The sequence below is a fragment of the Brienomyrus brachyistius genome, chromosome 16, assembly GCF_023856365.1.
Source record: "Brienomyrus brachyistius isolate T26 chromosome 16, BBRACH_0.4, whole genome shotgun sequence".
Lineage (NCBI taxonomy): Eukaryota > Metazoa > Chordata > Actinopteri > Osteoglossiformes > Mormyridae > Brienomyrus > Brienomyrus brachyistius.
In genome coordinates this window covers 17,211,569-17,236,905 of record NC_064548.1, presented here as the reverse complement: position 1 = coordinate 17,236,905, position 25,337 = coordinate 17,211,569, and the positions used below count along the sequence as shown (strand labels likewise).

Genomic DNA, 25,337 nt, shown 5'->3' with positions numbered 1-25,337 from the left:
AGAACTGTAAAACAAAGCAAATTCACTATGGACACCATACGATGGCAATAAATTATTTCATTATGAATCCTACGGCTGTTCTTTCAAAGCCGAAACATAACCTAGATCAAAAAAGAAAGCTCAGACAGTAAGTCATCATTAGATGAAATGTTACATTTTTGGAATTTCGTTGGAATTGGGCGTCTAGCTTCTGACTCCTGTTTCACGGGTGGAACTGGGTTTCTCACTGCCTCGTATCCAACAGACCTGTTGAGCTTGGCAACAGTATTGTAGTATTTTCCCATTTCACAAACTGCAGTAAGGCTGTCTTTCAGTAGTATACTTTTACAACATTTTGCTTGGCCATGAACCCCAGCCTTTGTCTGCACTCCAAACTAAAAGCAGGACAGATGAGTTCCTCTGCGAAATGATTAAAGTACCGTAAAACTGCGGCACTGCCTTTGTCCTAACTTACCCCAGACTGGAGGTCAAACAAGAGCCACAGTAGAATTGTGCTGGCACCTTGTGGAGAACACCTGAAGTGTGCTCGATGGATGATCTCATGGGTTACTGACTTCTTTGTTCATCAAAATTTGCTGTTCAGATGTTTAACATAAATAAAGTTAATCTGTTTGTCTGGTTTTCGTCTTTTGGTGCTTATTTTTTTTCTCTCACCCTCTCCAACCATTGACTCTTGGACCTTCCTCCAGCACACCTCATTTTAGAACCTTCCATCCAGTCGGCTACCTGTACACTATGAGGTCCTGTTCAAACAACCATGAGACAGAAATCATGTGATATGTACATCGGGGTGCTTTATATCTGTGTTCAGGTTCCTTGTGCTTTGTGTGTGTTGTTTCACTGCGAGTTTCATAGCGCACCATGGTAGACTTTCGGTGAAACCTCAGCAGTATCTAACCCCAGGGGGGAACTTGCATTGACAGAAACACTTGATCCTTCCATGATTCCATCTTGGCCATAGAACCACAGTTAGGTTAGTGTACTCATTAAGTTCAGCATGTGGTGTTCGCCGGTTACTTACTGTATGTTGGAAGAAAGCTGTTAATTTCTGTACCTTGCTGACACTACATCACATGGTAATTCTGATATTAAGTATATTCTGGGCCACAATAAAAGCTCTCAAGATCCAAACACTTCAATTATGCAAACTTTACTTGAAGCAGAGAGTAGAACTGCAGTTTTACCATACACATTCCTTACATTCCCTTTCATTTCTCATAAAATCGCTGCATTGACATATTTCTATATGTTCTGTGTTCCCTTGGGCAATAATTTAATATGTAGCAATTACAGCAAAACTGGTGCATTAGAGAGATGTTTCTCTCAAAGTGCGATGGGATATTTAGATGTTTTTTATGAGTAAATTTCAACATTGATACAGTTTGCAAATCCAAGGCAAAATACAATAACAACAAGGTCTGGTTCTGTTTAAACCTTGAACACATTTCAGTCTGCAAATATATCTATATGTCACATAGTGTTATTTCCTACCTACTTTTCCTGTCTGTTTCAGTTCAATCTGAAGCTTAAGTCTGTGTGTCGCACATTACCAAGAAATCAGTGGAAATCTTTTTTTAATTTTTAAAAATGTTGGACTGATCCTCAGGTAAAAATAGTAGTTCAGTTAAGTTCAAAAGCTGAGTGAGTGTGAAATGTGTCCCTAAGCTGTGGATCTCAGAGCGTAGCATGAGACTAGAACTTCTCCAGCCTTCTTCAGTGCTGGTCTGACTGGAGACGGAGATGCTACAGTGACCCCTGTTGAGCAAACACAGCTATTAATCGCAAAAGAAGGTGCAGAAGTGCGTGACTTTACCCAGTCAACCTCTTCCAATAATTTCATTATTATCTTATTCGCACTAAAAGGGGGAGATAAACAATCCCATATTCTGACACAAAACAGCAATGAAGGGTTCATCTATTATAACTATCTATAACTTCAGAATAATTACCCAGAAAGATCAGGGCATAAAATCTGTGTATGGGAGTCAATGAATGAATGAATGAAATAATAATTAAAGAGACAACTACTGATAATAAAGAAGCTCAAGCATCAACTTCAGCTAATTGTCTTGATTTACGGCATCTATGAGTATGTTTCAAATCAATCTCAATATATATTTTGTCATCCATCCATCCATCCATCCATCCATCCATCCATCCATCCATCCATCCATCCATCCATCTTCCAACCACTTATCCAGTACAGCTCATGGTTCTATCCAGTAATGTCTCCAATGCATGCATTCCTTTTTATTACAGATCTGTACCTCCAATCCATGCCACCTCATCAGACATTCAAAGAAAGGGGCAGCAAGTTCAAATATTTTCTCTTACAGTAGGCAGACTGTAATATCATTATTTCACATTCCCTAGATTTTCCTAATATTTCTTTATTACCACTCCCTTTATAAAAACCATCTGTTACTCTCTAAGAATACATATGAATGTCAAAGAATCTTAGCACCTCAAAGCAGAAGGTAGGAACTGAAAAAAGCAAGGCTCATTCTTGCTGCTACAGCATGCTCGTTTCTGCAAAGTCGCAACTGTCAACATCCCCCGTTATTTAAGTAAAGGGTGGGGGTTATATTGTTTTAAAAACAGTGGATCATAATGCTAGATGTCCATAAAAACTAGTCTAAAACCTTTAAACATTCAGTTTGAATTTGCAACCTTTGCTTTATAAGTCCTGGCCCTGAACCAAAATGCTTCCTTTTCCCTGGTCATGAAGCACATGTTCACTTGCTACTTGCCTTTACCTTATTGGAGTGGGAGCCCACTGTGACGGAATTCACATGAGATCAGTGTGCAGACTGCTTTGTTAAGACCCACCCCACCTCCGGATATATGCGTTACTGATCTGACATAATGGAGAAATTGATCAAACAACCAAGCTGTCATACTGGTATATAATTTGAAAGATTTTCAGGAAGTTACCCTTAAATGGTTTTTCTGTCCCAAAGAAACAAACAAAACAAACAGAAAGACAGACAGACAAATTAAACAAACAAACAACAGATCGATTTACAGACAAAGCAAACAAACAAACAAACAAATAAACAAATCATTCAGCAGTCAAAGCACACTTTTTTCCCTGTGGGCCTTTCTGCCCCAAGACAGGGATGTTTCTTATCCGTTTGCTGAGTCCTCTTCAGTCCGGTCTGGTGGACAGACAAAATACCCTGGGGCCTTTGTTATCGTTTTTTAATAATCGAAAATGTCAAAGACATGGATGCTTTTGGCAAGTGTTATTTAAATGTTATGAATACATAGTTACAAGTTTTCAGTGTGAAATTTACTTCGGAAAAAAGGCATATGTCATTACTTAGAAAGGCATACATACTTAGAAAGAGATTAGAATTCCATATGGAACCATACATAAAGTTTCACTTCATTACAGTTTCTGTATTGTTGCCATAATGTGTTTATATAGTATAACAAAAGAGAGGAGCTCTGAGCTCAGTGAGATTTGTATTGTCTGTGGAGACAAATGGTCAGCGTTTCTCTGATCTCAATATCAACACCCAAATGTATTCTGGATTGTTTTCTCCCACTTTCTTTATTATCATATTTATCCTTACAGTGAGGCTCCCCTCTACCCATTACTGCAGTTTAAATGAGTTTTTGTTGCTATGGAAAGAGACATTTAGGGATTTATTGCCCGCTATATGAAACGGTAAATTATGAGGAAATAAGCATTTGAAATTCCCCAGTGAGCACGTCAGTTCAAAATTTAAACACTGAAGAATTGATCTTTGTTCCTGTGACTATTGCACTCTGATGCTGAAAAAATGAAGCACATTCTGAAATGCTTCGTTCGTTTTTTTTAGGGCCCATGCTAGCTATTTAGTTTTTTAGTGTCTAGGAGCTTTGCTACAAATTATAAGTTAAGAAACACTATTCAATAAGAATGTATGGGAAAGTCCTTTTGCGTGAGTCTACCTGACAATGGAGAAGGAACCCTATGTAGGAATTCTGCAAAGTTTATTTGGTAGTGTGTGTAATTCCTGGAAGGACAGAACTGGACAACCTAACACCGGGACCTGAGGTTGACTGCTGGCCAGAACACAGGTCTTTTTGGGAGATGTCTCTAGACATGGTGAATCAATTTGAAGAACATCAAATATAGCATTCATGACCTCCCATTGAAGAGGTGCCACAAAACAAGAAGGGGATATTGTGGTTCCAGGAACAAGATTAGAATTTAGCGAATTGAACTGTCTGGACCTGTCTGTTTTTTTACCTGATGATAAACAGTGAACCTGAAATGAGTGAAAGACCCTCTGCGGGGGTTGGTGAAAATGACAAATGGGACCCCCTCCAGCCAATATCTTCTCTCCCCTAGAGCCAACCTGACATCAGTGGTTCTCTCAGCTGTGGACAACTTGTAAGAGAAGAAAGCACCGGGAAAAAGTTTGAGAGGGACTGACTCTATGTCACAGAGGAAAGACTGCCTCTACTCCAGCTTTGGAAGGATCGAACTCCACTACAATGGACAGTGTCAGGTTAGGTTGTTTCAGAATAGGCATTGAATAATTTCACGGGCAGAACAATTTCTTTATATGTTGGGGACCTTAAAGGGCATGCTTGTTCCATGCTATGGTCTTGGTTGTCTTGTGTGGCCACTGAAATTAAATTTCTAATGAACCATCTATAGAACCTTGTAAAGCCTAGAAAGCAATACGGCTTGATAGCTCGGGCTTCAAGCCAGTTGTGAACTCCTGCCATTTTATCATCTGGCTGAAAATGATCTGGCTGGGTATGGCTGCACCCAGCGTTGACTGGCAGTAGGTGTTACAATTTTATGCCAAAGAAATTCAAATGTAGATGTGCATAATGTGTTACATAATTTAGTTTATTTGTATTTTCTGCTATACTTTGCTTTCCATTGTTGTTTTATATAAGAGTAATTCATATATATAAATAACATATATAAACATATAAATTATTTAGCTAGTGCCCCCTATTCGAAAATAGCACAAGCAATTGGACCTTATCAAAGCAAAATGCTTAAAACACCTGAAAATTTTGCACAAACATGCCAAAGCATGTTCCAGTTTGAATCTTGTCAGTCATGAAATGATCATCAAAGGCAAACCAATTTTCAAAAGTTTTACTTACAAGGACAAACAAACCCGGTTTGTTAACAAAGTTGCACTCACAGAGCTGCTACTGTTGGATTCCCTTGACATTTTAAGCATTTTGGAGATTTGTCTTGAAAACAGCAAATAAAGGTATAAAAAGTGGCATACCTGTGTTTAATTGTAATTTTTCTGCTTAATTCCATTCCTGGCTTAGTATCCCCCCTGAGTGGTCACTGTCCCCACCGAGAGTGACCAGCACCATGAAGCTATGTGCAGCATAGTTTAAAAAGAAGGTGGAGATTGTGATATGGCGTTGAACTCGTCTTTTTCCGGGCTATTTGTGTTCCAAGGGAGGGATGGTAGTACCCGTGCTACAAGGTTCCTGGCTGGAAACCCTTGCCATTCAGCAAAAACGAAATGGATAGGCCTGTATATGGGCTAATTATATTCCGTGAGAAATGTAATCAGAGATGGGGAGTATTTCAATTAAATGTATTTAAAATGTGTATTTAATTACTTTTGAGTATTTTGCAATTTGTATTTTGCTGGATGGGGAAAAATCAGATGTACTTTGCAACAAAATATTTTGAGAAATGGTATTTTATGCATTTAAAATATTTAATATATGTAAGAAAACATGACAATTTATTTATTTATTTTCTGTCATTTTATGAACCATCATCAACAGGCTTACAGACTTTTTAATATGGCCAATCACTGTCTTTGGCTAAATGTAAGTAAATCATGTGACACATCCTGTTGGGCCCAGCTTGCTAGTTGTGAACTTTGTTTTTCCATCACCAGGAAGCAAGAAAAGAAGCTGCTTCTTTACTCTGAACAGTATTCTTTACGTTTGTGCATATTCTACTGTAAGACAAAGCAGGAAATTCACAGATCGTGATAATTAATTTAAGAAACTGTTGGTGTGCCTCCTTCTGCATTTTCAAATTACAAATTACTTGTATTTTAATGAAATACATTTTCTCACGCCACTATTTGGTATTTTGTTTTGTCACATTTAAAGAGCAAGTATTGGTAATTTGTACCATGATACTTTTTGATGTATTTCTGCCCATCTCTGTACATAATGAACGCTGTGCATTGTGCGTAGGTGCAGTGTAGGTGCAGTGCAGGTGCAGTGTAGGTGCTACAATCAACAGGTGAAAACTGATATCACAGACCCCATATTTAGAGGAATAATTCTTTCTGTTTTTGACCATTTCACCTTGTTTTTGGACTAAAGGCCCATTCCAAATATCAGTCATTGTGCCCTTAACAAAGAGAGAAATGGCAAGATCAGCATACCTTGTGTGCTGAGTGTCATGTTATGCATGTAAACGAACAGGAAGTGCACAGTTCCCTTAGCGGCCATATTGAAATGCAGACATGTTTTATTTAAGTGGCTTTATATCTGAATAAGGTTCTTAAATAGTTAAAATAGTTACACATTGCTAAAATTTTCTGCTGTTTTTTATGTCACTATGTTTTTATTGAAATTTTTGAAGTCTGGACACTAGCAGCTGAGCTGTAGATTGATTGATCAGGGCGGCAGGGCAGAGTGAGAGGCTACACTTGAGCATGCATAGAAAATGCAACATACATGTAAGTTCTTTACAAACAAATCATTTACCACATTATAGAGTTATAAGTAAAAACGTATCAGAAATAAATCCGGTGTATTTCATAGGCCCATTTAACTACGACTATTCCAGTCTGTAAAAATACTAGCTATAAATATTAAATAAACATACAAACCCCCAGAATTGACATATTTTTCGATGAATTGATTTACATTATTGTAGTTTGTTGACATCTTGGGCTTTCTGGTCAATCTTCCATCTTCAAGCCTTTCTTGCCAAACTTTATATAGACAACAGTAAGGACCACAGCAACCAGCAGGGTCGCGCATCCAGTGACCAGGTATGCAATGGGCAGGAACTGGTTCCGGCCCCCAAACCAGCTCACTGTGGACAGGACCACTTGCTTCCTTCCCCTAAAGTACTGCACAGGGAAATCTGAGGGTCACGGGTCAAGGGCAAAAATGCATTATTGAACATTGAGGTAATTTCCTTTACTTGGAATTAAACTGCCAGATGCTTCAGTATGTGTGGCGCTTTGCCTCTAAGACACAATCAGTGGCCACTTTATTAGATAAACCCGCTAGTTAGCTTTCTTCAGAGCGTAGTGAAGTGTGTAGTTACAGCTGAATACATAGAGTATGTACAGAGACACAAGAGGCTCAGTTACTGCGAGGCTAAGCATTTTACCAGCAGTGATTAGTGAATACTTTTAAACAACAATGCCAGAAATGTTGTTTCTTGATTCTCAGAAACAGCCAACCTCTTGTGATATGTATACAATAAGTGGTTTGATAAAGAAAACATACAGTCGGCTTAGTTCTATGACTGAAAACACCTTGTTAAAGAGCGAGTTCAGCAGAGAATGGCCATACTTGTTAAAGGAAAAGTGGTAAAATAACAGCAATCTTTGAACGAGTTCTAGAGTAATAAGGGTTTCCTACCTGGAGTAACCAATAAATTGGCTATTGAGTGTAAGTGGTAGTTTATAACCATCTGCTATATAGTTTATGCAAATTAAAAATAATCTCTTGCACATAGAGATTTTTGCAATACTAGAGCATACTGGCAAATTCCACTAAGTATTTTGATTTGAAGGATACTGTATGAGATGGACACACTATAGTTTCCCACAGGAAGGCCCTGTTCAAACATTTTGCTTGACTGCCGATCGAGGATCCCATAAAGCTTCTTGAAATTGGGAAAGGCAGCCTCTCTCATCCAAACAATTAGATCTTCATTGATGAAGCCGTTGTTGGTCGAGTCGTTGGGGTCCAGCTCATACACTGGCTTCTGCCAGTAGAAAGGCTTGGCTGTACCTGGAATCAAATGCAGGGAACGATGCAGCAGCAAACAAGGTGTGACCATCAGACAGCCTGATTTACTGATTACATCACAGTCCAGCTAATGAAATCAAGTCAAGAATGGGCTGACACAGACCTTGAAAGACTTGAGGGAGAGATTCATTGGGAACGTATGGATTGTGGAACTTGATGTTTTTGTCCGTGTACCATGCAATGCCCTTCCGGAACAGAGGAACCCTCAATGGTGCGCCAACCGGGGGGTGAAAAAACAGAGCGAAGGAATCTGTGAAACACACACGCACACACACCATTGAATAAGACTTTCAACCAAACTTACAGTATAACTTACAAACTTACAGTTATAGTAAGCAGAAACCTGAAGAGGACACTCACCATTGAACATACTGTTTGCGATGGCACCACAAGGTGCGATGGGAGTACCATTGGCATATTGGAAGTTTGGTCCACAATAGACACTCGGATTCTACAGAGAATCATTTATATCAAAGTTATCCATGGATGTTACGTTCCAAGACCTACCACAAATGGTCGAAACCGTGGATAATAGCAAGCCATCCAAATCCCATATATAACATGATTTTTGTGTACATTCATATGGTAAAGTTTAATTGATAAATTACAGTAAGACAATAAAATATATTGCACATTATTGTACAGTACTTTACAGTACTTCACTCTCTTAAATGAAAGGGATTCTAATGTGTTAGCCTAATTTTAAAGAGATGATAGAGCGATGCAAGAATACAATGTGTCCTTTATGAGGATCAGTTTATGAAACAAGGCATTAATGGCAGACTCTGTAAGAGTATGCAGGGAGTCGTGGGTATGGGGACAAAAAGATATACATTATGTACTGGGTGCAACTGGACTAGTGGATTTCATCATGTTGCAGCTCGTACATGCTTGGCACACAGTTTGAAACTTACGGACTGTTTATTTCTCAAATTCTCCAATTTTTTTTTCCAGACTCCAGATAACTGAAGCTTCGGTTACTGAAACCGTGGATACGGGGTCCCACTGTACAGTAAGAATATGAATCCTGCAGTGTGCTTCAGGGGATAGGCTCATAGTGACCCTCTATTGGATAAGTCGCTATGGAGAATGGATAGATGGACAAAGTAAAGTGGCAGATTGCACCTTGAGTTTTTTGATTCGGCCAAGCAGTTGGGCATCATCTCTGGAGTCCATATACCGGCGGAGGTTCTGATGGAAATTCACCAAGCCATAGTAGAAAAACACGTCGCCCTGAAACAGGAGTTTGCATCGCTGATCCTTTGCTGGGTATATTACAGATACTTCAGAACAAGCATCCAGAAGTACTAGATTTTCCAATATAGTACACAGGAGCGTCAGAAGCATTTTGAATGTGGGGGGGGGGGCACACTGGCATAAAACTAATATTTTATGTTAAATGTGGGGGGTGTCCAAACGAATAATTATGAAATGTGAGGGGGACACGTCCCTCAGATTTAATGGCGGCGACGCCCATGATAGTACAGTACATAAGCACAGCCATTTAGGACATCGTCAAATCTTGCATATCTGTAATAATGGGTTTTTGTGACCCGACTAACAGAAGGTTAACCAGAGTATGGTGCACTGCAACATACATATTGATTCTGGATTTTTCTATTCATTTAATTGAAGAGATGGCCTACTACTATTATTATTGCATTAAATAAGCCATTCCACGTGAGGTAAGGAGAATGCACTGATTACAGCGCGCTGCCGCAGCCAACACATGACAGGCCACCTCAGGGATGAGAACCTGAGTGCAGCCGTGCGGCGGGTGATACCCCAGCGCCACACTAGTCTGAATTGAGCAGTGTGAGTTTTTTCCGGTGGCTGTAGTGCCAATCCTGCCACCAACCCCCAAATTTCCCTGTAAGATGGAGGACCTCCTTACAGGACTGGATTTAGTTTAACATCATACCCAGAATTCCACGTGAATTTTTTTTGTAAAGGACACGCATATATCATTCTGTTAAATTGCATTTCCAGAGCAGTGATGGCTAGCAGACCTCAAGTCTTTCCTTCAGCGAAAACGTAACTGAGCAGGCGCAGTGCCGGCTGGCATTCGCTTTGTATTTACGTGTCTCAAAGCACATGTCGCATGACTCCGCATTGGTGTAGTCCACCTGTGACAATGAAGCAGAGGGGGGGGTCAGTGTTTATTCTTTGTCATTGTCTTTGTCTCTGTAGGAAAAATCTTTCGTTATTGAAATTATTTGGGATGTTTGCTTTTAAAGACATATTTTTGGCTTGTAATTTGTCTTTTTTCACTGACTATTTGCAATCTGAAATTTCAGTCTGGAAAATCCCCATCAGCATAAAATGGTACAGAAAGAAGCTTTTTGTACATTTGTTGGAATTCATGCGAAATTATTCGATTTGTTTTGCATTTCAACATTTTAAATTGTGCACGTTTGGGCAGAAAAGGAGTTAAGAAAGCTGACCCCTGAATAATCTGCTCAGTCAAAAATCCATGCTTTTTTTTCTAGGTATAAATGATTCCAGCTTATACAGGATAAAAGCAGTTTTGGATTGTGCTCCTGCTTAACTGTAGATGCCAGTGACAATAGATTTTTAGATAATGAACACAAGGTACATCCCCTAAATAATCACTGGCAATAAATATAAGTGGTACTTATGGCTTTATGGGATTTACGTGTGTCATTTTCTGAGATATAACAATTCAAGAGTTTACATCTTCGTAACCATTTCTTTATTCCTGGTACATTTCCCCGAACAATTGTAACCAGCATTTAAATACAATAGAATCGCGTTATGCAAGAATAAACACTAAATTTTCAAAATGTCATGAGAAATACATTCAGCTTTCATTATCATTTATTTTATTCTGAGTGCATGCATCCCATTTCTGAGCAAAGTCAGGGGTATCGCTGTTGACAGAAGTTTGCTTTGGATGGATTAACAATGGATTTTTTTGGTTCTCTTCTGAACTTCTGTTGCTATCAGATTTACAGTATAGAAAACCCTTTCCTTTTCCGGTTTGTCATCTTTCGGTATATTAAATGTGTTCTGTTGTGTCATGGTGGGCAGTGTTTAGCACTGCAGCCTCACACCTCTGGGTCCTGTGTTTGAGTTTCTGCCGTGGCTCCGTGTGGTTAGAGTCTGCATGTTCTCCTCGTGTTGTCATGGGGTTTCCTCTAGATGCTCCAGTTCCCCCCCCCACAGTCAAAAACATGCTGAGGTTATCTGGGGTTATGAAATTGCCCGTCGGTGTGCATGTGTGAGTGATTGGTGTGTGAGTGTGCCCTGCAATGAGTTGGCGCCCCATCCTGGGTTGTTCCTTACCTGTTGCCCCTAGCTTCCGGGATAGACTCCGGAACACACACACACACATACACACACACACGCACCACCCTGAATAGGACAAGTGGTTACAGAAGAAGGATAAATGGATGGATGGAAATTTGTTTTTGTTTTGTTTATCTTACACATGTGGAGAACAATTTTGTTTTGCCTGGTTATTAAAAGCAGATTTAGCTGTCCATCCATAATTTATTTGCTACCCTTCTTATAATTTTGTGTATTCTTTCCTCTTTTGTTAAATTAAAAAGTCCCTCTTTCAGTACAGGAAAAAAAAAACATTCTGTCTATGTAAGCATGTATGTTTCATGACCTAAAAAATCTGGCCGTTTTTAAAGATTTACATTTGTGTTTTACAGCCTGCTAACCCAACCCAGAGATCCCATATCAGGGAGGAAGTACTCAGGTTAACCCCTGGTTGAGGTGTTTTTACTGATTATTACTGATGTCTGGATTGCCCTGCTCGAAAGTTAGCCAGTGTGTCATGTATCTTCTCAGAGGGACCAAATGAAAGGCTACAGTTCCAGCGGGCACTCACAGGCACATCGGACGTACCTTGATCTCCTGTGTGTTCTGCATGGTGACTTGAAGAAGGACCCCCAGCAGCACACATGCGACTCCCAAAATGTAGAAGAAAGGAAGGACTGTCTCTGCTGTGAGAGAGGGCGACCAGGCAGGCAGCCGCTGCTGCTTGAAGGCCGAATTGTCTGGACACCTATACTGTGGTTTGGGTTTTTCTGCATTTTCCGCCATGATTTTCCGCTGCTGTCCCTACTTCTTTCTTGATACTTGCTTTCCCAGCAGCCTTTGCAGGACTGAGCGCCCTTTGAAACCCACAGATTATTTATTAACCAACGCTGCCACCTCCCACTTCCAATGTACGATAAAAAGTGCCCAGTATTCCACTGGACACTGTTTTGAAGATTTTGAAGACAATGTTTTCTCTGTGTTAGCAGGCTATGGATATGCACGGTTCCTCCTAAAGTAGCTGCACTAACTTGAATCCACTTGTAGTGGGCAGGACTTTTCTTGGATTGAACACAGTACTCTGCTTAATGGCCACTTTTTATTGAATGTGTAATGAATGGACTTCAGATGCCACAATATCTACCATCAACTGGATCAAAGCAAATAAAACACTGTGAAAAATGTAAAAACACATTTGTCTTCACAGTATAAGAACAGATTCCGGGCAAGTTCATATAAGAATACTTGCACACAAATGTGTGTTGACAAAATCTGCATGGAGAGCATTTCCCAGTTGGTTTAAAATCACTTTTGATTGTAATCTGCACCAGACAAATCTCATCCGTTGGGTTTCTGACACAGGCTGACACTAAAACTGACAACAAGGGGCTCAGCAGGATGATGGAAAATCAGCGCCGCTCTCCGGGGGGAGTTTCTTGTAGGTCTACTTCTTCTTGACTATTATTTGTTTCTTTGCTGCCTCACTGACAACACCCAGCCAGCCACATGCACACAGAACTCCATCACTAAGGCAAAAAACAGCACTGCTTAGCCCAATGACATTTGAGAAGATCATAGCTACAATGACATTATGATGCCAAAAACAGGATGCATTATTTCCAATATAACAAATTTTGGGATATATATATATATATATATATATATATATATATATATATATATATATATATATATATATAAGTATAAGCCAATATTATCTTGTAAGTGCAGCTCTTCACCAGCAGGGGTTAGCAAACTACTGTACTACACTTTCTGAAGGAGGAAATAACGATGGCAAGGCAGAAGTGTTTCACATGAACAGCATAGCAGAGCCTTGCATGCCCATTCGAGTGACATGAAGCTAATAAACACTGTAATATTAAACCAGAAAGGGAAATTTAATATAAATGAATCCACCTGGGTGGATAAAAGTTCCATATTTTTTGTATCAGGTCATATAGGTAGTGTGATACATGCATTCGAATCCTTCAGGATAACACATGTTCTGTAGATCTGGTTTTGCTGTAATGTACGACAGCTACTTGTGTACTGTCGCTTTATACTGTACAGTAAATGTCCATCTATTTTCTAGGCATTAATCTAGCTCAGGGTCACAGTTAAGCCCGGAAACTATCCCAGGAAGCACAGGATGCTGTGGCTCCTTTAATACCCATCACCTTATAAATCGTAGATTTGCCCCTGCAGGGAGGGGATGCCATTCCAATGCAAGGCACGCACAGAGACTGAAACACGATGGGCAACTTAAAGACACCAGCTTACCTAACCTCATGTTTTATGATTGGGTGAGAAACCTGAAAAACCACACGAACACAGGGAAAACACACAAACTGCACACCCACGTAGAGCGACGCCGGATTCAAAACACCAACCGTGGAGGCGTGAGGTGACCCGGCTTCCCACAAACACCCCCTTCCAGTTTTTGATATTGATTTTTTATTTCGCTTTTCCAGTTATGGCCCATATGGTCCCTCCATACAATTCTCAAAATATCCCCTTGTTCCCAATAACTATAATGTGTTAGTAGGCTTTTGTAACAAAGGGACTTGGCTGTAAATCTTGGCAAGGGATGACATGAAAAGTACTGCGATTTAACTGTGCCTTTATATACTCTGCAGAGCTGTCTCCGTCTCACCCAAGGGATTCAGTTTGAACAACATGGTAACATGTACTGTATAAGACAATACCTCAGTAACGTTTATAATACAATATGCCATTCAGAGACAAACCGTGGATCTCTTGTGTATAAGATCATGACGTCTTTTTTGGAGCGTGAAAGTAAATTTGCATTAAGTACATGCGCGTTCTGCTTCTTGACATGTTGTCCTCCTGTACTGCAGCGTACATCTGGATAACTACTGCTCATTTCTCAAAGGTCACCTGAAAGACGATACGATTGGATTCACTCTAAACACGGTGGACGGGATTGGACGAGACAAACTAATAGAACGAGACACTATGGGAAAGAGGCCTTCCTGTCTCAGAGTAGCTCTTTATTGCAACAGTTAGGCCAGGAACATTTATTCTACAGATGTTTTTAGCATGTGCATTTTAATCTGGTGAGAAGCTCATTGGAGAGGCCTGGCATTACCTAAGAAGCACGATATCATCTGGTGTGTTTCAGCGCACCCCTGAGGGGCTTTTCAATGGCTGCCGTGTTTACAAGCTCCCGTGCCTGCCCACTGAGTCAGTCGCTCTGAAATGGCGGACAGATGCCACTACCGTTAAATTGTAATCACGTTCAGTCCCCTTTATATGGGTCCCATGTACACAGTCCTGCAGGAGAACATCATGAAGTTTTCTTGAAGGGGTCTGAAGCACATCCACAGCCGACAACTTTTGAAACTGCCTGGTCCGCTTAAGATCAGTCCTAAGATAGGTACCTGAAATCAGGGGTGCCGATAGAGATTTTAGACCCCATGAAAGCACATCACATTGAGCCCCAACACAGACTAATCCAAAATGTTCCAGATTTTTAGGGCCCCTGTCACTGACACACTTGTAACTGTCCTAACTCACCCTCCCCGTTCACGGCACCCCTGACTGAAATGGATATTGATAAATATTTAGCAACCAAAGCTGATTTTCAACAAGCTATGAGTCACAGACAGATATAATAGCAGCAACAATAACATAATAATGAAAGCAGAATGAGAAGGAATAAGGGAAAGTTAGTCTACTAGGGCAAAAAACAAACTGTCCAACCAACTGTCCAAACTGTCCAACCACAGTATACAAATCACTTTAAGAAGTTTGAGGTAAACAGCTTTGATATTACTTATCTATCTTATTAGTCTCCAGTGCTTCAGATTGCAAGCTATAAACCCTGGAATATTAATATTGTTCCCTTGACAAGGGACGTTAGGCACACTTACAGATCACCCACTCAAACTCTCTGTCAAAGTTGACTGTTAACAAGCAGTGGAACAGGCCTTCAACATTACCATCTTTAATTCACTGGGAAAAGGAATATTATGCTGATCTGGACTGGGGAAAAATCATCTAAAAGCCAGCTGGGCTGAGACACATCAACCACTTCTGTTTTTGCTGCTTTAGATATACAAAAAATGTAGTTCCTGATTTTTGAGGACAATGAAACATAGACCCATACGGGACCTTAAATATGTCTTCGAACAGCATTCCAGGAAGCTCTACAACGTGAGATTCCGACTGATATACTTGATTTTTACTGTTTTATTTATAGAATTCCAGGTCTTAAAGAAGGAAGTCAGTCAGCCGGCAAAGTACTAATCATACTTCATATCTTCCATAGTGCAAATTAATAAAGGTACTTGTCTTCGGTATTCACTGTGTAATCTTCTGCTGGGATGCTTAAAATCTTTTTATGCCTCGGTTAGATTCAGTAAGTCATCCTTGTTTGTCATGTGTCATCAGTTGAAACTGATGGAACTTTTCCTGCCCAGAACTACTACGGTAATAAAGTCTCTTTCAGTTTATGGTTGTACAGTGTATTTCTGCTACACATCCTGTATCCAGGGGAAGCCGGATTTGCTATTACTTTTATAGGACTGAAATGTCCCCTGCGGCTTTGGGACAATAACAGGATTATGTGACAGGCATATATATGCAATGAAAGTATGGTCCTTCAAGATTTTATCGATGCTATTGGCTTCATGCAAATAAATCAGCAATGAAGGGAACAGGATAGAGAAGAAAACAAACAGCCCAAAAGAATCTGGTAACACTTTATATGATTGCCCTGTCCGTAACAATCTATGAACGCAGTCATAATGCATTCATAAAGTGTTATAAACCTAGATATAAATATTTACAGAAAGGCATAACTCAAAGCCATGTTTATTATACATTATGAATGCTGTATGAAGCTCTTGTCTATAATGCGCAACCCTAACCATTAATAAAAGATGCCTTCATAATGCAATATAAAACACCCTTAATTATTATGCTGACCATTATAATGCATTATGAAGGTATCTATAGTTCATTATATATGATAGCTATATTGGAGTTTCCAAACTATAATGCCTTATGACTATCAATAAAAGGTGCTGTAATGTTTTATTTATTCTTATACCTGAGGTATCAATAATGCATTATAGATGACAGCTTTAAGTAAAGTTTTACCAAGAATCCTTCTGGGATACCCTTACATTTCTGTTTCTATAGACAGGAGCTGGATGCCAGCTTTCAGCAATGTAGTAGGTTAACAGTAATACCTGTTCCTGTTCCTCAGCATTGCAGTAGGTTATCAGTAATTCCTGTTCCTCGGCATTGCAGTAGGTTATCAGTAATTCCTGTTCCTCAGCACTGCAGTAGGTTATCAGTAATTCCTGTTCCTCGGCATTGCAGTAGGTTATCAGTAATTCCTGTTCCTCGGCATTGCAGTAGGTTATCAGTAATTCCTGTTCCTCGGCATTGCAGTAGGTTATCAGTAATTCCTGTTCCTCGGCATTGCAGTAGGCTAGCAGTAATTCCTGTTCCTCTGCATTGCAGTAGGCTAGCAGTAATACCCGTTCCTCTTCCTCAGCTTTGCAGTAAGTTAGCAGTAAGCCTGTGCCTGTTCTTCACGTGTTCCTCGACTGTGAACCCATCTAAGAACATCAAGGAAGATTAATCCTGGAAATGTGCCTTCAAACTTCAGTGTAAAAGTCCTCATTTGATCCTCATTCCCATTAGCATTTCCAGTACAGTCAGGCAGCCAATTGGCCTTAGATGCCCTTACATTTATCTCAGTGCCTACTAAGTTCATTTGGTTTCTCCCTTTCCATTGCCTCTAGGCTTTTTTCCACACTAACCATTTTAATTGTATACTGTTAATTGCTTAATTCAGTCTCCAATGGTATAAGTATTCATTGTTCCATGTCTGGTTTCTGCTGCTGTTGGAATAATATATTTCAAGTACATAAAATAGGGAAATTTCTTATATAAAAATGAAGAGGATTCATCAACTTTCATTTTTAATGGAAAATTCATCTTGTCCCATGAGGATATAACATTTGGTGAGTAGGTAGGTAAGGTGATGGGCGACATCCAATGGTCGGGTCCTGAGGTACCGAAGCAGCCTGTCTCAAAGTGGAACGTTCTCCTGCTTTACGCCCGAGCATATATAACACACACTGTAGAGCCATCAGCCAAGGCATTGGGAGTCCATCCATCACACTCCAGAAATACCCAAGTCAATATGTTTGCTGTGCTGTTTTTTTTCCCCTTTTGCTTTCTGTTATCCCTTGATTTGATGAAGGAGGGAGGCCGAGACAGAACTACTTCCAGCTTTGGGAATTGTTTGATGTGAATTACTATCATTGTTCGAACAGGGAGAAAAATATAAAAGCTGATCCTGTTTCAGCCAAGAAGATAGTCATGAGGCAGCCCCTCGAATGAGTGTCGGCCTCCAGTGAGGTCAGGAAACCTTTTGTAAACGTCCAAATATGACGAATCAGGCAGAATCAAACCATGTCTTTTCATTTTAGTTTTTTTTTCATAGAAAATAGACCAGATCTTTCACAGCATAATATAGAAGCCTGTCGTGGCATATATAGTAAGCTTATAGAGTCATACCTAAAATGTAATTTCCAAAATGACATTTATGTAACATGGTTGGAGAATGTCCTCAAGCCCTCATTACGATGCCTTGACACGTAGAGTTCCTTCCTCTGTGTAGGTGTACATGTGCTTGAAATGATTTGGATTTTTCAGAGCTCTCTTCTGCACAGTACTGCTGATATATATAAACACTCGGACGTTTCGCTGTTTTAATTTGTGTTCACAATAAGCTGCGTTATTTTGAGGGAATCGTCCATTCGCCCATCCATTTGCTCTACTCTCCTGTCCTATGTAGGGTTGCGGGGGTCCAGAGCCTGTCCCAAAGGCTACATGCTCCAGGAAGGGAACAACCCAGGATGGGGGGCCAGCCCATCGCAGGGCACACTCACACACCATTCACTCACACACCATTCACTCACACACCATTCACTCACACACCATTCACTCACACACTCACACACCATTCACTCACACACCATTCACTCACACACTCACACACCATTCACTCACACACTCACACACCATTCACTCACACACCATTCACTCGCACACCATTCACTCACACACCATTCACTCACACACCATTCACTCGCACACCATTCACTCGCACACGCACACCTATGGGCAATTTGGTAACTCTGATTAACCTCGGCATGTTTTTGGACTGTGAGGTTTGGCGAAAGCAGAGTCGCAAGAGAAAACCCCACAATGCAATATTCTTTATAATGCGGAATGTCTGCCTGAACTTGTATCTATGCCATCCATTATATTTACTGTTGTATAGCAGGCACTTATGTCTGTGTTCATATATTGAGCCCGAAGAAACAATTTCATTCAGCTGTGCACTCCTACCTGCACAGTTTGAATGCCAGTAAAGTTCAGTTCACTGACACGGGGATAAGATGCAAAATCCATGCATGCGGAGATGAGCTGAGACTCAAACGGCTGAGATGTGAAGCGACACCCTGCCGGCCACTGGACCACCGATGCCGCTCAAGGGGGAAATATTCTGTCATATGGATCAGAACATGGAATTTTATTCAAGATATTTGTGTACTTTTTAAATTTCTCTTCTCTTTTTTGTCTATATATCCTGTTCTTCTTCTGGGTTAGTTTTACGTTTCTGTTTCTACAGACAGGTGCTTGAAGTCAGCTATGCTACAATAATCTCTTTTTGCGGTATAGAGATTTAAAGAATGTCAGCTCATGCCATTAATGGCTTAGCAACAGCAGACACATCCTGAAGATTTTCAATATTTTTTTTAAAGTATTTTTTAATTAACACAAGGAATAAATAAAAATTGTTTTAACTGACACCAAACCTGCTACTTTGTAAACATGCACAGAAGGGTAACATCACTCTACTTTCCTTGCACCGAAGGTAACCATGTGCTTCCTGCAACTGTTATCGCATTTGCCATTTTAAGGACAACAGGCAGTTGGCTGATTCACTCACCAAAAAAAAAAAATGAATCGGTAAGTTATTCATGCTACGTTGAACCCCATTTGACCCGCTTATGTAACTTACGATGCTCAAATCAGGGAAGAGTTGATCCAGCAAGTACCTAGTGACTCCTTTTAAACCCATCTTAGGTAGCAGCTTGAGACAAAGATGGGGCCACTGAGGGAAATCTATCCGTGAAGGATGTCTGACTGGCGCTAATGTGTCACTGGACAGTGTGAAGGCCTTGGCACAGGATGGAATGAAAATAGAGAAGAAAAAAAACAAACGATTAAGTGCCTTTCAGAGGTGACCATAAAATGACCCACATTAAGTTGAGTTGTGTTCCATTTTGTCTCCAGCAGTCTGTATCCTAAATTCATCTGTCTCAGGGAACTTTCCTGTGGTACAATAATTATCTCTGCATGGTACCATAATTTACTTGGGGCTGCCATTCACTGATCATCAGGACCGATAACTGGATCTTGCAGAAACACTTTAATAGAGGATACAGGGCAAATAAAGGCTGGTGTTTCTCAAGGAAAATGTATGTATGGAGCTTCACTTCAGCAGAAAGCATTTAAATGCTTATTTACCTCTGGATGAACAAACACTTAAAAGTGATGTGATCACCCGTCTGTGAAACTCGTTACATTTGTAATTAGTGTAGACAGTGTACAGATGGGTTCATAAACACAGTCGAATGGAGGAACATATCCGACGTGACTGTTTCTAGGTTAAGTGAATTCTACTGTTGCTGCAATAGTGACATATAGCAGCTGTTGTGAATCTGCTTATGCCAGGACCACCTGAAGCACTAGATGTGAACTCTACCTGCCCTATTCATCTGGTCTATGCCATCAGAGAAGATCCTAAACATTTCTGTGCTTGCCTTGTGATGATGTTTTTTTTTTGCCAGTGAGCTCAACCTGAAACAATTCCCATCTGGAATACTGGGTTTTGCAGTATGTCACTATTGCAGACTCCAGAAGATATCTGCCCCTCATTTTAAATGTTATCATTGTTTGCTCCATTTAACAGAGATATTTACACATTTACATGTCAACGAAAGTCCATATTCAGCCACCATTTTTTTATTCCATAGTTTTCCTGCCAGTCACATGTCACAAAGTGACAAACGCAATGGCTTATCTGCTGTTACAAAGCTAAGTCAGGGAAAGTGAGACAAATAGGTTAAGATGATGTGTCCAGGTCTACGTCTTCCACATTGCTTTGAAGCAGGTCAAGTCACAGAATATAAACAAAGATGGTCATTGTGGAACACAAGATCATAGACATGCACTCATACCCAGATGCCATTAAAGATTTTATGTGTTGACAGGCTGGTTTCATCCTATACATGACCCAAGACCTCAATTAATCATTGGGTAGTTTGGCAACCCACCAAAGGTTATTTTTAATTAGTTGCAGAAAATGTAAATGTAAACACATTATAGTTGTTCGTTATCTATAGAAAAAGTGTTGTATTTAATATAATCTCTGCCTGGTGGGGTATTGTCCGGGTCGGGGTGTACTCCAAAGCCATGTGGTTAGGCTGAATGGTGTCTCTGCCTTGTCAATATTGTGTAGCAGGAGAAGGAAACGAGGTGTGTGCCTAATTAAGTTCTGGAGGGGAGTGGCCAATCAGAGAGGGCGCTCAGACTATAAGGGTTACCCTGGCACCAATGTTCTAGGCTCCTTGTCGGCGGTCACCTTAATTGCCGGATCTCCTGTTCGTCTGCGGACATCTTACCTTGGTGTGTTCAGCCCGGGTCCCGTGTGTTGTGGCGTGGGGTTGACAGCTGCTTCATCTCGCGTGGAACTACTGCTGCTCTGCCTAGCGGCGACGGCGCCCTGCTCTGCCTAGCGGCGGCTCAGCTTTACTTTGTCTTATTGCTGCTGTCTAGTGACGTTTGCACCGTTTCGCGCTTTGCGCTTCCGGTTTGTCTCTACTCTGTCTAGCCTATAGCAGGCTGAGTCGTTAGCGGGTCCATAGCTGGGGGCAGGGGGGTGTGCGTGCCTACATGCGTGTGAGCGGGTGTTGGGGAAACTGATTGGTCCTCCGCTTCCTAAGGGTTTGTGTTTTGTTTTGATTGTATTATGTTTGTTTTGTTGATACATTTGTTCTGTTTTAAATGGGATTTTTATTGCGTATTAATGTAATGGTTTTGTATTTTATTTGTTTCTTTTAGACTGCAGTGTTTTCTTTGGGTTTTGCGTGATTTTGTTTGGTTTGCGGTTACGTCTTGTTTTCCCTCCTCGCTTGTGCCCGCCCGACTCTGGCTGTTCTAGGTCCCGGCGCCCAGCCTTAGATCGGCAGGAAGTGGCTGCTGGTACGCGGCGGTGCTCCAAGCTTACGGTGCTGGGATCGACTGATTACTCTTTTTATGGTTTTATTGTGTAATAAAAGTGTGTGTGTGTGTGTGTGTGTGTGTGTGTGTTTGGAACAACGTCTCTCCGCTGTTTCTGGTGAACGGACCAGTGTGCCTTTGCCCGGGGATAGGGCGATTTAACTTTCTCTGGGTGTAATACCTGGGGTGGCGTAGTCGGACTAACGTGTGGCTATTGGTACCATTGTTTGGTACTATTTGGCAGTATTTCTCTCACCACCACTCACCACATCTTGGCGTAGTCGGCAGGATCATCTTTCAGCGGAGACGTGTGTTCCTTTTAATTGAGTTTCTGTAATTTTTTGTGTTTTTTTTTTTTAGGGTGTCGTCAGTTTGGAGAGGCAGAGCAGCAGTTTGTTCCTTGTGGATCCTTTTGGGTGGCTTGGTGAAGGTTTGCCCAAGATACTGGTTCGCGCAGCTGTAATCATTTGCGTGCTACCATCATACTGGATTAGCCCAGCCTTGGTTAAATTATAGGTATGGCGGAGGAGTTACAGGAATTGAGGGAGCTTGTTTTACAACTGCAAGCTGAGAATGATAGGCTGCGCCAGGAGCCGGTTTCTGTTGCCCCAGGGCCTAGTGCTAGTGTTAACCCCAGTCACTTTACTGTACCCAGTAGAGGTACCCCTGTAGTCGAACGTTTGGTTCTTGTCCCTAGGGATAGGAAATGCCCCATTTTTAGAGGGAGAACAGGAATAGGGTTAATGGAGTGGCTGGAGGAAGTGGAGGCCAGTATGAGGGCACGTCATTTGTCCAGGGCAGATCAGGCATTCTTCTTGTTTGACCATTTGGAGGGCGAGGCAAAGGAGGAGAAAGTACCGTCCTCAGGACAGAACAGACCCAGTAAAGATAATAGCAGTTCTAAAGGAACTGTACGGGTGTACTGAATCCTATGTGTCTTTACAGCAAGCTTTCTTTGCTAGAAGGCAAGAGGACGGGGAGTCTCTTCAGGAGTTTTCCTTGGCTTTAATGGGCCTTATGGAGGCTGTAAAACAGCGTGCCCCGGCCGATATGGAGAATGCAGATTTGTTGCTGCGGGATCAATTTATTGAACACGTACTAGATGGTGCTTTGCGCCGTGAATTGAAACAATTAGTGCGCCGGCAGCCTATGGCTACGTTGTTGGATGTCCGAGGGGAGGCTATCAGGTGGGGGCGTGAGGGTTTGCCCCGTGCTGCACGCGGACGGAGTAGTTCCGTGCCAGCAGTGCTTGGTGTTCAGTATGGGGTTCATGGTGGTCCCCAGGGTGCTGGTAATTCATCCCATTTGACTGCAATGGAGGAAGTGAGAGCGTTACTGATGTGTCAGCAGAAGCAGTTGTCTCACCTCACCCAGAGTGTGGCTCGGTTGCAGAACTCCAGTCAGCGTGATCATGCACCCCAGAAGGATCCAGTAATATGTCGGCGTTGTCAGCAGCCCGGTCACTTCGCTAGGGAGTGTGATGGTTTGCGCATTCGCTCTGGTAACCTGCCCCGGCAGAGGATATTCTCACAGCCCAATAGTCAGCCCCATCCGGTGCAACCGTCGGAAAACTAGTGCCCACTGAACTGGGGGGCCAAAGTTCTGTGGGTATTGTTTCTGGCTCAAGTAATTTGGGGAATGCCTCCCGGTTAATGTCATCCTGCCCCCACTTGGAGGTAGACATGAGTGGCGTAAGGGTGCCCTGTTTGGTTGACACTGGATCAATGGTGTCTACTATCACTCAGAGCTTCTTTCAGCAATATTTTGTGCCTTTGGGTCATGAGCGACTACAGGATTGCCGTTGGTTGGAGCTTCGAGCTGCCAATGGACTAGCTATTCCATATATTGGTTATCTGGAGCTAGATGTTAACCTGTGTGAAAAGTGGATGCTGGGCTGTGGGATACTTGTGGTCAGGGATCCCCCTGGCAGTTTACCATCTCAATTTCCAGGTATACTGGGTATGAATGTGATTAGGAGGTGTTATCGAGAGTTGTTTTCCCAGCATGGTGCGTTGTTGTTTGAACAACCTGGCTCGTTTCAGGTCCCTGAACCAGTGGTGCAGGCATTATGTCAGTGTCATGCTCAGGAGTTGGCTCCTCCGGTTTCTGGTAGGGCCAAGGTCCGGGGTGGGAGGGCCTGTTGCGTTCCAGGTGGGACCATGAAGTTGGTGGCCGCAACATGCTCGGAGCAGCTTTCTGGTAGCACTGTAATGTTTGAACCTCCAGAGGCTGGTTTGCCTGCTGGGCTTCTTGCTTCCCCGGCATTGGTTCAGGTGCTGCGGGGCACAGTGTACATTTCTGTCATCAATGTAGGGGCTACTGATGTGCTTCTCTACCCTCGTACCTTTTTAGGTACCTTAGGTGCAGTTAGCGTGGTGAGCCTCCCTGCTGGAGTCACGGAGGTGCCTCCGGGGGTACCCACTACGGTATTTCAGCATGCGACCACAGCCACTATGGATCCAGTGGAGGCTCTGGACCTGTCCTCGCTCCTGGTTGAGACACAGATCCTAGTAAAAACCCTGCTAAGAAAATTCGCGTCAGTGTTTTCAGTTGACGAGGGGGATTTGGGTTGTACAGATCTGATTATGCATGAGATTCCACTATTGGATGAGGTCCCAGTTAGGCAGCGCTATAGGTGCATACCACCTTCAGAGTACGAGCTGGTGAAAGGGCATATTAATCAGCTTTTGGAAGCTCAGGTGATTACGGAAAGCAGTAGTCCCTATGCTTCCCCTATTGTTTTGGTCCGGAAAAAGGATGGCAGTTTGCGCTTGTGCATAGACTATAGGCAGTTGAATAGTAAGACCAGAAAGGATGCTTTTCCCCTGCCTCGGATTGAGGAGTCTCTTGATGCCCTTACTGGGGCCCGCTGGTTTTCTACTTTAGATCTGGCTAGTGGCTATAATCAAGTAATGGTGGCAGAGCAGGATCGTCCAAAGACGGCATTCTGTACGCCCTTTGGGCTGTTTGAATTCAATCGTATGCCGTTTGGTTTATGTAATGCTCCGAGCACGTTTCAGCGGTTGATGCAGAGGATGTTTGGTGATCAACAGGGCCAGTCTTTATTGCTATATCTGGATGATATCGTGGTGTTTTCCTCCACCGTAGAGCAGCATCTGGAGAGGTTGGAGGTAGTGTTGAACCGTCTCCAGCTGGAGGGTCTCAAGGTCAAACTGAGCAAATGTGCTTTCCTTCAGTCTGAGGTACGCTACCTTGGCAATGTGATCTCGAAGGAGGGGGTCTCTACGGATCCAGCCAAGGTAGAAGTAGTGGCTAAGTGGCCGCTTCCCAGTACTGTATCAGGGCTGCGCTCTTTCCTGGGTTTTGCTAGTTACTATAGGCGTTTTGTAGAGGGTTTTGCCAAGTTGGCTGCCCCCCTACATAGGCTGGTTGGAGAGCTTAGTGGCTCAAAGACCAAGGGGAAGGGAGGACAGGGTCTGAGAGCTGGACTGCAGAATGTCGTGATAGCTTTGAAGCTCTTAAGACCAAGCTCACTACCGCGCCGGTGCTTGCTTATGCAGATTTTTCACAGCCATTTATTCTGGAGGTTGACGCCAGTTATGGCGGCCTGGGAGCAGTACTTTCACAGGAACAGGACAATAGGGTCAGACCTATAGCTTTTGCCAGTCGAGGGTTGAGGCCGACTGAGCGTAACATGCAAAACTACAGTTCTATGAAACTGGAGTTTTTGGCATTGAAATGGGCTATGACCGAAAAGT

General features: G+C 42.0%; 1 protein-coding gene across 2 annotated transcripts; it reads right to left on the bottom strand.

The window, feature by feature from the left end:
- Nucleotides 1–5,747: 5,747 nt before the first annotated feature.
- tmem30c (transmembrane protein 30C) lies at nucleotides 5,748–12,116 on the bottom strand. 2 transcript variants are annotated; one of them, XM_048978038.1, is made up of 7 exons: nucleotides 11,872–12,116; nucleotides 10,005–10,121; nucleotides 9,121–9,228; nucleotides 8,356–8,446; nucleotides 8,099–8,245; nucleotides 7,762–7,977; nucleotides 5,748–7,096 (listed from the first exon to the last, which is right to left on the bottom strand). In XM_048978038.1, the coding sequence occupies exons 1-7, from the start codon at nucleotides 12,067–12,069 to the stop codon at nucleotides 6,909–6,911; spliced, it is 1,065 nt and encodes a 354-aa protein (XP_048833995.1). In that variant the 5' UTR covers nucleotides 12,070–12,116; the 3' UTR covers nucleotides 5,748–6,908. The 2 variants fall into 2 exon arrangements, with proteins under 2 accessions (XP_048833995.1, XP_048833996.1); XM_048978039.1 differs by lacking the exon at nucleotides 10,005–10,121.
- Between the last annotated feature and the right edge of the window lie 13,221 nt (nucleotides 12,117–25,337).